Consider the following 12,107-nt stretch of genomic DNA (forward strand, 5'->3'; position numbering starts at 1 on the left):
TTTTTTCCTTTTAGAAGATAGATGTCGACAAATTTAAAATTGATTTTGTAGTCGCTTATTCCTAAGGATTCAAATACAAGTTGTAAGTCAAAGAAATATATTTGAAAATCATTCGGGCAAGCCCTTGAGGAGGCCATCTTTACCCATGATATATATCAATCAAAATTATTTTAAAATATTTTTAAAAAAATCAACTTTCACAATGCATGTAGAATAATTCAAAATTTCAATCTCAAGAATAAGATGAGTAAGTACCTAGTACTTGACCAATGAATAGTTAATGTGTGTATGGGAGTTAGGAACCAGAAAAAATGGCATGTAAATTATAGCCTTATAACCATATATATTGTGATTATTCTGATTCATAGTTTTATTTGAATGTATATATTAGATTATATCTGCTAGTATATATGTTAGGATTATTTGATCAACAATGTAAGCAGAAGATCAATAACACAAACTGAGGGAATGACTTAGTTTTATTAACAATAATTTTGGCTTAAATAGCCATTCAATACACAATTTTAACAAAAACGAGAAAGCAGCCCACTTTAGCGAGAATAAAGCCAAGTGGTAACAGGAACTTGGAACAATTCAAATGCAATCCCTAAAGTTTAGGACTTTATGATAAACCAGAATATTATTCTAAATCAACTATTATAAAAATAAACTCCTTCATTCCCTCCCTTAAAGTAATTAGTTTATGTCAGAACTCTCACATACTCCCAACAACTTTCGAAGCTTCTGAAAGGCTTCAAGTTTCAATGGTTTGGTCATTACATCTGCCACCTGATCCTGACTCCCACAATGAACCAATTCAATTGAACCCTCTTTAGTAAGATTCCTTAAAAAATGAAACCTCACATTAATATGCTTGCTGCGACCATGCATAACTGGATTTTTAGACAGCTTGATGGCTGAACTGTTGTCGCACATCACAATAATATAGCCTTCATCAGAATGTCCTAGCTCCTTTAAAATTCTCTTCATTCAGACTCCTTAATACGCATAAACTGCAGCTGCCACAAACTCAGCCTGCTGTGGTTGATAGAGTCACAATTGGCTGCTTTTTTAAACACCATGAAACAACACTTAAATTTATTAAAAACACATATCCAAATGTACTATTCATGTCTTCCATATCTTCGGTATAGTTGCTATTTGTAAACGCCAACAACTCACCTTCTTCTCCTTTCTTATAATGAATTTCATAGTTCATAGTTCCTTTTAAGTATCGAAGTGCTCTCTTAGCTGCATGTAGATGAATCTCCATTGGTTTTGCCATATATCTACTTATGAGACAAGTAACAAACATCATGTTAGGTTTTGTGGCAGTAAGATACATTAAACTCCCCACCAGCTGCTTGTAGTAAATCTCATCAACAAAATCTCCAACTCCATCTCTGCTCATTTTGAAACCTGGAACTATTAGACTACCCACCGAATTACTTTCCATCATACTAAACCTTCTCAAAACCTCTAGTGCATATTTCCTTTGGCATATATAAATGATTAACACTAAAAAGTGTACGTGTAATAAGAATTAAATTATTAGTTTTTCACTTAAAGTATTGATTAATGCGCGCATAACTTATAAATTATATGAATGCTCCCCAAATAAATTTTTATGTTAAATTAATTCGCAATATGTTAATTTTTACCTTATAAATTTTTTTCATGAATAAATTGGAATTGAAAACGGGAACAAAGAAAGACTGTTGGAGCGATTTGGAAGCATTATTGAGGAGATGTAAATAAATAAAAAATAATAATAAAAAAAATGAATAAAAAAAAAGAACAAAAGAACAAAAACCAAATTGTTTGGCTTCTCGTGATGGTCAAGTGGCCATCATGGCCACTTGACCATTACACATTTCAATGTACATATAATAATAATAATAATAATAAAATAAATAAATAAAGATAATGAATTCCTTGCCTATAAAAGGCAAGGAAATGTAGTGAGAAGAGAGAGCCGAGAGCCAGAAGCTATTTTTGAGGAGCTTAAGCCGAGAGAGAATAGAGTGCAGCTGAAGAATTTCTTTTTTTCTTTCTTTATTTCTTTTCTTTTCTTGTTTTCGTTTGTAATAAACTTTCTTGTAAAGTATTTCAAAAGTTTATCAAATAAATAGAGTGTTGTGTTTTCTTTCAATATGAGTGGCTAATTTTATTAAGCTGAGGTGAAGGGTGAAGCTCAATGTTTCAAACTATTAAATTCATTATTTTCTCAAATGAGTTTAAAGTTTATTTTATTCTTTTCTAGTTATTTTTATATCATATTAATTTATAAATTTCTTTGGATATGTATAGTATTTTGACATAATGTCGACACATTAATATAGTGTGGCACATTAGGTACTTTATTTCATATTTATCCACACACATAGTTAGTTGAGAATTAAATGATATAATAATTAACTGGAAAAAGTAAGGCTAAAAATGAGAGAGCATTAAAATTATAGTTTGAATACTGAGAGTGGATCTCGTAACCTTAGCTTATTTTAAAATCAATTTCAAATAATTTCTTTGCCCCTCAATTAATTTTCTTAGTTTTACTATATTTAAAACTCCTTGTGGTTAAACCCCGGTCTCACCGGGTTATATTATAACTAGACACTCTTATATTTGAGAGTAATACACTTTTGAGTCGTGTCAAGTTTTTGGCGCCGTTACTAGGGAGTTTTCTAAATTTGGTATTAGTTTGTCTTTACTTTATTTTTATTTTGTCGTTACCATCTTTCTGTGATTCTATTTTATTCTCTTTTTGTAAAACTTCAATTAGCACCCCTCTTCTTTTCAAACCTTAACATTATTCATAAAATTTATGAGAAACTTCATCTTAGCCAAGAAACCTTTGCAAATCAGTCCCCAATCAAATTTATTTCTTTTAATTTCTGCAATTTACTTTCCGTATTTATTTTAAATGGTCGGTTCTACTGCCTGACTGTCATTTAAATTTTGTTAATTTATGTATTTTTTTTATATGGTCAGTTCTACCGCCTAACATTTTAATTTCAGTTTATTTATTTTTGTGCATTAATTTATTTAATTTTATGTTTTATTATATGGCTGGTTTTAAAATACTTCCTAAACTGTTTCTTTTAATTCCTTTGTTTATGGCTGGTTTCACCGCCTAATTTATTTATTTTATTTATCTTCAGTTTGTTTATTTTTATTTCGCATTTTTTACTTATTTAAATTCCAATTTATTTTCATTTTTGCAATTTTTCATTTAGTGTTTTATGCATCATTGGTTTAGCACACATCATTAGCATTGCATGCGTTGTTGATCTCTTATAAATAGTGGCAGATTAATTAGAAGATCACCTTCACCACAATTAAATATGGCTGATATATGAGCTGAAAATTTTTCAGAGCACGAAAATGACCAAGCCTTGCAAAATCTTCATGAACAGCCTAGGACCCTTAGAGACTTCATGCATCCTACTAGAACAGGGTCACCATCATTCATAGTTTTTCCTCCTGATTCATCACATTTTAATTTCAAGCCTGATATCATTCAACTTTTGCCTACTTTTCTTGGTTTTGATTTTGAAAATCCATATTTGCATTTAAGGGAATTTTAGGAAGTCTGTAACACATGTACCGATCAAAATTGTATTATGAATATAATCAGGCTTAAGTTTTTTCCTTTCTCACTAAAGGATAAAGCTAAAACTTGGCTACAAAATCTTAGGTCAGAATCCATCCGAACTTGGGATGAAATGCAAGCACAATTTTTGAAAAAATTCTTTCCACCCCACAAAACAAATTCTTTTAAAAGACAAATCACCACATTCACTAAAAAACCAGGAGAAACCCTCTATCAATGTTGGGATAGATTTAAAGAATTACTTAACATTTGCCCACACCACGGTTTTGAAACATGGAGATTAATGTCTTATTTCTACGAGGGATTAACATCCCAAGGTAGACAGGTAGTAGAAATGATGTGTAATGGTGAGTTAGGGATAAAAGTCCTGAAGATGCATTAGAGTATCTTGACTACATAGCAGAGAATGCACAACACTGTGATACAGTTGGGTTTTATGAGTTATCAAGTAAACCCCAGCCATTTCCATCTGGTGGAGGCATTCATAACCTTAGGGAAGACCATGATTTTCAAGCCAAATTTACATCATTAGCTAGAAAATTCGAAGCATTAGAGTTGAAAAAGAATGATCATGTAAAGTCTGTTCAAAATATTTCATGTTATGTTTGTGATTCTACTGACCATTCTACGCAGGACTGTCCAACTTTGCCAGCTCTGAGAGAAAGTTTGCATGAACAAGTAAATGTCGTTGACAATTTCAAAAGGCCAAATCCAAATCCATACTCCCAAACTTGCAACTCTGGTTGGAGAAACCACTCAAATTTCAGTTGGAGAAATGACAATCATGCACAACTCTCACAACCAGTTCCTTTACGTCAAAATTTTCAAAATTCCCAGAGTTACCAACCATATGTCCCACCACCAAGAAAAACTCAGGAAGACACATTCCATTCGTTTATTGAAAAACAAAAGTCAATCAATAACCAAACGATGCAAACCTTAACCAATTTGACAGAAACTGTCTTCAAACTTACATCTACTCTAACCATGCATGAAAAAAGGAAAGTTTCCTGCTCAACTTGAACCAAACCCCAAGAGTCAACAACATCCTCAAATGAAAAATTCAAGAAACCAAAACATGAGTAAAGTCAAATCAGTTACAACCCTTCGTGGTGGTAAAGTGGTCGAAAAACACATTGTGGACTCTCGTGAAACTAGTAAAGATTCAATTTCAGAAAATAAGGAAGAGTCTATCGAACCTTTAACCCATGAAGAAATAACCAACTCTCCTCCTATACCCCCATTTCCTCAAGCACTAATCAAGCCAAAGAAATCAAATCACAGTCCAGAAATTTATGAAGTTTTTAAACAAGTAAAGGTCAACATCCCTCTACTGGATGTCATTAAACAGATACCTTCTTATGCTAAATTTCTGAAAGATCTGTGCACGGTGAAAAGGAAACATAAGATGCAAAAGAGAGATTTTCTAGTAGAACAGGTAAGTTCCATTCTCTCAACCAATAGTGCTTTGAAATACAAGGATCCTGATTGTCCAACTATTTCTTGCACTATTGGGGATCATAAAATTGGACATGATCTACTTGATCTTGGTGCTAGTGTTAATTTGCTTCCTTACTAAGTATACCAACAACTCAATCTCGGTGAGTTAAAACTAACTTCTACCACTCTTTTACTTGTTGATAGATCGATTAAGGTTCCAAAAGGAATAATTGAAGATGTATTAGTCCAGGTTGATAAATTCATATATCCTGTGGATTTTATTATTTTGGAAACAGAACCAATTGCTAATGAATGCAAACAAATTCATGTTCTATTGGGTCGATCATTTTTAGCTACAGCTAATGCTTTGATAAATTACAGGAATATATTAATGAATTTATCTTTCGGCAACATAACACTGGAACTCAATATGTTCAACATGTGTAAACAACCTCACCACCAAGAAGATGATGATAATGAGAATGAGGAGATTGATCTCATCGAGCCAATCATTGAGGAACACATTCAGGATGAGAATTTTACAAACTCTGTGGAAATTTATTTTTACTGGTTCTTTTGAATCAAGTAAGGAATTAGATTGTGATACTGCTAACATATGCCCTACACTTAATTCAATGCAGGTACCTATAGGTGACGATGACCAATCCAACTTTGAAGATACGATACAACCTGAAGAACCAAACGAAGAGGAAGCACCAGAGCTCGAATTAAAGCCTTTACTAGAAGAATTGAAGTATGTCTATCTTAGAGAACAACAGACATATTCAGTGGTAATTTCTTCCCAGCTCATGCATGATCAAAAAGGTAAGTTGTTATCTGTACTAAAAAGGCATAAAACTGCATTTGGTTGGACCTTAAAAGACATAAAAGGCATTAATCCTTTAATTTGCACACACCGAATACACTTAGAAGTAAATGTCAAAACAACCCGTCAACCACAAAGAAGATTAAACCTTCATATGAAAGAAGTGGTAAAGAATGAGGTCTTTAAACTACTAGATGTAGGAATTATCTATCATATCTCTAATAGTAAATGGGTAAATCCAACACAAGTAGTACCAAAGAAATCTGGAATAACTGTTGTAAAAAATGAAAAAGGTGAACCAATCCCAACATGAATTTCATCTAATTGGCGCATGCGCATTGATTACAGAAAATTAAATGATGCCACTAGAAAAGATCATTTTTCCCTTCTATTTCTAGACCAAATTCTCGAAAGAGTAGCGGGACATCCCTACTACTGCTTTCTTGATGGCTACTCTGGCTATTATCAAATCCCTATAGCCTTAAAAGACCAGGAAAAGACCACATTCACATGCCCATTTGGAACATTTGCATTTAGGAGAATGCTCTTTGGACTTTGTAATTCTCCTGCAACATTTCAAATATGCATGCTAAGCATTTTTAGTGACATGGTTAAAAATTATCTAGAGGTTTTTATGGATGATTTAACTGTATTTGGTAATTCTTTTGATACATTTTTTGATAATCTAGAAAAGGTTTTGGAAATGTGCAAAGAAAAAGGACTAGTTTTAAATTGGGAAAAATGTCATTTCATGACCACTTCTGGAATTGTCTTGGGTCATGTCGTGTCGTCAAAAGGAATCAAAGTTAATAAAGCCAAAGTTGAAGTCATTTCAAAATTACCCTCACCAAAGACAATTAGGTCTGTTCTTTTTTAGGACATGTAGGATTTTATCGGAGGTTTATAAAAGACTTTAGTGCCTTATCTAGACCAATTTATAACCTCCTAATAAAAGACACACAATTTGAATGGACTAAAGATTGTCAACAAGCTTTTGAAAAGATAACTAGCCTTTTGACATCAATCCCAATAATGTAACCCCCTGATTGGTCTTTACCTTTTGAGCTAATGTGTGATGCTAGTGATTATGTTGTTGGCGCTGTTCTGGGTCAAAGAAAGGAAGGTAAGCCTTTTCTCATCTATTATGTAAGTAGAACTTTGAATAGTGCTTAAATGAATTACACCACAATTGAGAAAGAACTACTTGCTGTAATATTTGTATTGGATAAATTTCGTTCGTATTTAATTGGTTCATCTACTGTTGTTTATTCTGATCATGCTGCTGTGAAATATTTAACGTCAAAATAAGATGCCAAACCAAGGTTGATACGATGGATTTTGCTACTTCAAGAATTTAATTTAACAATCAAGGACAAAAAAGGGCGCTAAAAATGTTGTTGCAGATCATCTTTCAAGACTTACAAATGAGTCTTTAATTGAAACAACACCCATCAATGATTCTTTCCCTGATGAATTTTTATTTTCTATAAACAAAATACCTTGGTATGCTAATATTGTTAATTATCTTGCAATAGGTGAAATGCCATGTGACTGGAGTTCCCAGGACAAGAAGAAATTCTTAACAGAAGTGAGAAGTTTTTACTGGGATGATCCATACCTGTTCAAGTACTGCTCTGATCAAATTTTTCGAAGATGCATACCAGACGACGAGGTAAGTACGGTCATTCAATTTTGTCATTCTAAAGCATGCGGTGGCCATTTTTCTTTAAAAAAGACAGCTGTAAAAATATTGCTATGTGGATTTTATTGGCCTGCATTATTTAAAGATTCACATGTATTCTGTAAAGTGTGTAAGAATTGTCAAATGGTAGGGTCTATTTCAAAGTGAAACATGATGCCTTTAACCCCCATCTTTGTCATTGAAATATTTGATTATTGGGGAATTGATTTTATGGGCCCTTTTCCATCATCGTTTGGATTTGTATACATTTTGGTTGCTGTTGATTATGTTTCAAAATGGATCGAGGCGATTTATTGTCGGCAATGATCACAAGATTATGATCCGTTTTTTAAAAGAAAATCGTTTAAGCAGATTTGGAATACCTCGTGCCATTATCAGTGATGGAGGTAAGCATTTTTGTAATAAGCCATTTGAGTCCTTAATGAAGAAATATGGAATTACACATAAGGTTGCTGTCCCTTATCACCCTCAAACAAGTGGTCAAGTTGAATTAGCAAATAGGAAGATAAAACAAATTTTAGAAAAGACAGTTAATCCAAACTATAAAGATTGGTCTCTTTGACTAATTGATGCACTTTGGGCATATCGTACTGCTTTTAAAACATCTTTAGGAATGTCACCCTATCAGCTTGTTTATGGAAAATCTTGCCACTTACCAATTAAACTTGAACGTAAATCATTTTGGGCCATTAAAGCTTTTAATTCAAATCTTGATGATAATAGTAATGTGCGTAAATTGCAAATAAATGAACTTGAGGAATTAAGGAATGATGCATATGAGAATTCTAGAATTATTAAAGCAAGAACCAAATTTTTTCATGACAAAAGAATTTTTCGGAAAACATTTGAAATTGGTCAAAAAATGTTGCTTTATAATTCTCATTTTCATTTATTTCCAGGGAAGTTAAAGTCAAAGTGAAATGGTCCATTTGTTGCAAAAAATGAGTATCAATATGGAGCCATAGAAATTGAGAATCCAAAGGATGGTGTCACATTTAAAGTTAATGGCCAAAGATTGAAACCATATCTGGAATACCAACCACATAAAGCAGATACTGAAATCAATTTGAGTGACCCACCAAATTTTAATTAATCCTTTTCATTTTAACTTTTTGTGAATTTGATTTACTGTTACTTTATCTTTTGAATTGTTTGATTTTTTTTCTTTTTCCTTTTCCCTATGTCTTGAATGGAGTGCATTGCATTGTTTTAATTGTGTTGTTTGACAATTGTGATTTAGCTCACCAAATTTTTATACTTGTCATCAGTACCTCCATGAGAAATTTCCTTTTCGATCATCTTAAAATACTTTTACATGTAAAATTTCACTTGAGGAAATTACTCTGATTTTGTAAATCACATCCCATTTGGGATCTACAGCCACCAGAGTTAGTATCACACGTGAAAGATCTAGAAAGACAACTCAAGGAAATAGAGGATGGTATTTATAATCTGCAATTGGAACTGGAGGTAAATTGAATAAAATGATGAAGGTGAGTTATATTCCTTGTGTGTTTTTGTTTTATTTTGTTGTTCTTTTTCACTTTTGATTTGATTTTGTAGATTTGATTCGTTTTGTTTTGATTCACTCTCCCGTATAAATGGCGGATAACGGTACTCCGTGACTTTTTAAGTCGGTATTCACAGTTTCCCACAATAACTAAAACCTCAATGTCAAGCATGGAAGAAATACAATGAAATTTGCATTAATGTTTTCCTTCTCTTCTTCAAAATGCTCTTAAGAAGATTTACAAAACTCGTTGTGAACGACTGCGTTTGTTAATGATCAATGGGATTCCTACTTACATTCGCTGGTTAATTGAAGTAAAATGTCTGATTGGCAGGAGAGTTTTCTGATCGATTCATTTCCTACATGCCTGGTTTTGGTAAAAGTACATTTGTTAAGAAAAGAAGAGCTAAGCGACTTGGCTCTGAATGTTCTCACTGTGTAAGACTTGCTTGCAAAACGCCACGTTGTAAAACTTTAGAAATGGTTTCTGTAAATCGTAAAGAGAAAATCAAATTCGTTAAGGATGGCATGAGTAAAGAATCGTTGGATGATATCTTACGATCTCTTGAGATGCATCTGAGTGGATATGTTCAACGTGAAATTCAAAATTTGTGGAAGCTGTTGCAAAAGGAAAGTGCACAGTTTAGTCTTGGGAATTTAACTCTAAAAGACTTTGTTTGCCAGTTTATAAGAAAACTGGATGGGAAGTCTATCCTCGATCCATAGAGGGCGTTCAAGCCGTTACTGGACGTAAAACCAGAGGAAGATGTGAGCTACAATCACAACTACCAATAAATATCCTTTTATTTTATTGTTCTTTTATCTTTTGCATTATTATTATTATTGTGTGTTTTTTCTTTTTTATTTTATCTAATCACTGTTTGCTTTTTCTTTTCACTGTTTGCCTTTGAATTATTAAGCTAAAAGCTTCACGCGTCATTTGACAATCACACCGCCCCATTTACAGATGTATATCATTATGTCCGTCACCAAGATCCTTAAATAGGAGCTCATTTTCAAGCATTCACAAATTGTTTCTTTTTAGAAATTTTCTAATGGCAGCAACTTCAATCAGTCAACTTAAAAATATTTGTGTGCTTTCTGGATTTCGCTATGGAAAGTATAAGGAGTTCGTTCAGGCAGCTGTAGATCTTAGTCGTGCTATAGCAGAGAGGAAACTACATCTTGTATATGGATGAAGTGACCGAGGGTTATCAAAGCTTGTCTCTGATGCTGCTTTCGTTCGAGGAAGCTAAGTGTTAGGCATCATTCCAAAAGCCTTAAAACCTTTAGGATGTCTATCAGACCCACCAACTTTGCTTCTTGGGCCCATTTGAATATCCATAAAAAAACTGATCGGTTTGTTAAATATTAATAACTTTTATGATGGCTTAATAACATTTCTTAATCATGCAATTAAAAATAATTTCATTCCATCCTCAGCGAAAAAACTCTTCATTTGTGCTTCTACTGTTAATGAGTTACTTGATCTTTTGCAACCTTACAAACCAGAGCCAGATCCCGTGACTTTGGCGTTGGATTGGGCAACTGAGGACGATGGCAGTCACTCTCGTAAAAAAGTGTAAATTAGAATTAACTCTCCGTTTGTTAATATTTCCAGCAGTGGCCAGGTGATATCTTCTAAACTCTACTCATTTCTTTAGACATTGAGGATAATGTCTCTTTCAGGTTGAGGGGAGGGAATAGTTGATAATTGTGGAATGTCTTCGTCCTAGTGATGTTTTTACTAATTTTTGTTGTAAAGACTAACTTTGGATAAAACTTTAAGTCGAAGATGGCAGAATATAGAATGTAGTGTCTCTAGAACACATCTTCTAAAGTTTAGTGTTTTGTTTTAAAAAAAATGTCTTCTAACATTTTATTTTCTGTTTTTTTCTCTTTTTCTCTTAATCATCTCCCTTAAGTTTCTGCAATCAATCTCAATTTCTTTTAGTGTTTCTTTAAAAAAAAAAATTCTTTTTCGGTGTGATCTTTTAACATTGGATAACATGACGATTTTCAAATTTTAGTATTTATATTATCTTTGACCTTGAGTTATGTTACACTATGTTTTCCGTTTTGCATTTTGAAACGTAAATTGAGAAATTAGATGAGTGAAATTGATTAAGCCATTTAGAGGAATGTACATGTTATGAAAAGACCAAGCGAGTTTTTGAGCCTATTATCCTTGGAGAGTAACATTGTTTGCCTATACAGCTCCATAATTTATTGTACAAGATATCAATATTTTCTTTAAAAAAAAAGTTTGTGCAGCCGCATCTAAAAGTCCATTGACTAGTGGATATGAAAGCTTGTATAGAGCCCTAAAAGATGACAAAAGGCTATTTTTGATCCGTTTGAGCCTTTCTAGTCAATCCTATTATAAATAATCCATAGTTAACCCCTTTGAGCCTTTTTTTTAAAAAAACTTTTTCTTTGGTAACCTATCATATTTTCCTACTCCAATGAAAAGTATCACCTTATGTTTTATGTTTTCCATCACCTAATTATGTTTGAAAATAAGGATGATTATGTATTCCTAATAATAGTGCTATTAAAAAAAAAGATGATGTGTATATATGAATAAATAAAATAAAAAAAGCACCTTGTAATCTCTAAAAAGTCTCATATTTTTCAAACATATATTTTTTGTTTTCCCTATTACCTTTTTTGTTAGCCATGACCTTAGCCTACGTTACGTCCTAATAAAAATCCTTTTTGATTTTAGGGAACTATAGTCTGAAATAAAGCTGGTGATATGAACTAAAAGATGTGGTGATGCATAAAAATAAAAATAACTTTTGCTAGTAAATTCCTTGGATTTGAGATCATTTAATTTCTAAGTCATGGGCATTATTTTTTTTCATCTTGGTGAGAGTGTGTGATATTGTTTTATTATCCTCTCAAATTTACCATTATTTTTAGAGTGACAATTTAAATTGGGGTATATCTTCTTTCGAGAGAGTCACTCTTAATCGTGAGATTTTGGAGTTTGATGTATCATTCTTAAAAGTGG

The 12,107-nt window shown here is 32.6% G+C and overlaps 1 protein-coding gene across 1 annotated transcript; it reads left to right on the forward strand.

The window, feature by feature from the left end:
- The first annotated feature begins 4,691 nt into the window (after nucleotides 1-4,691).
- Nucleotides 4,692-9,817, forward strand: LOC127899928 (uncharacterized). The gene is made up of 5 exons (XM_052434075.1): nucleotides 4,692-5,051; nucleotides 5,695-5,878; nucleotides 7,415-7,551; nucleotides 8,962-9,022; nucleotides 9,426-9,817. Exons 1-5 carry the CDS (start codon nucleotides 4,692-4,694, stop codon nucleotides 9,815-9,817), a joined length of 1,134 nt encoding a protein of 377 aa, XP_052290035.1.
- Nucleotides 9,818-12,107: the final 2,290 nt, after the last annotated feature.

This window comes from Citrus sinensis, chromosome 9, assembly GCF_022201045.2.
Source record: "Citrus sinensis cultivar Valencia sweet orange chromosome 9, DVS_A1.0, whole genome shotgun sequence".
Taxonomy (NCBI): domain Eukaryota; kingdom Viridiplantae; phylum Streptophyta; class Magnoliopsida; order Sapindales; family Rutaceae; genus Citrus; species Citrus sinensis.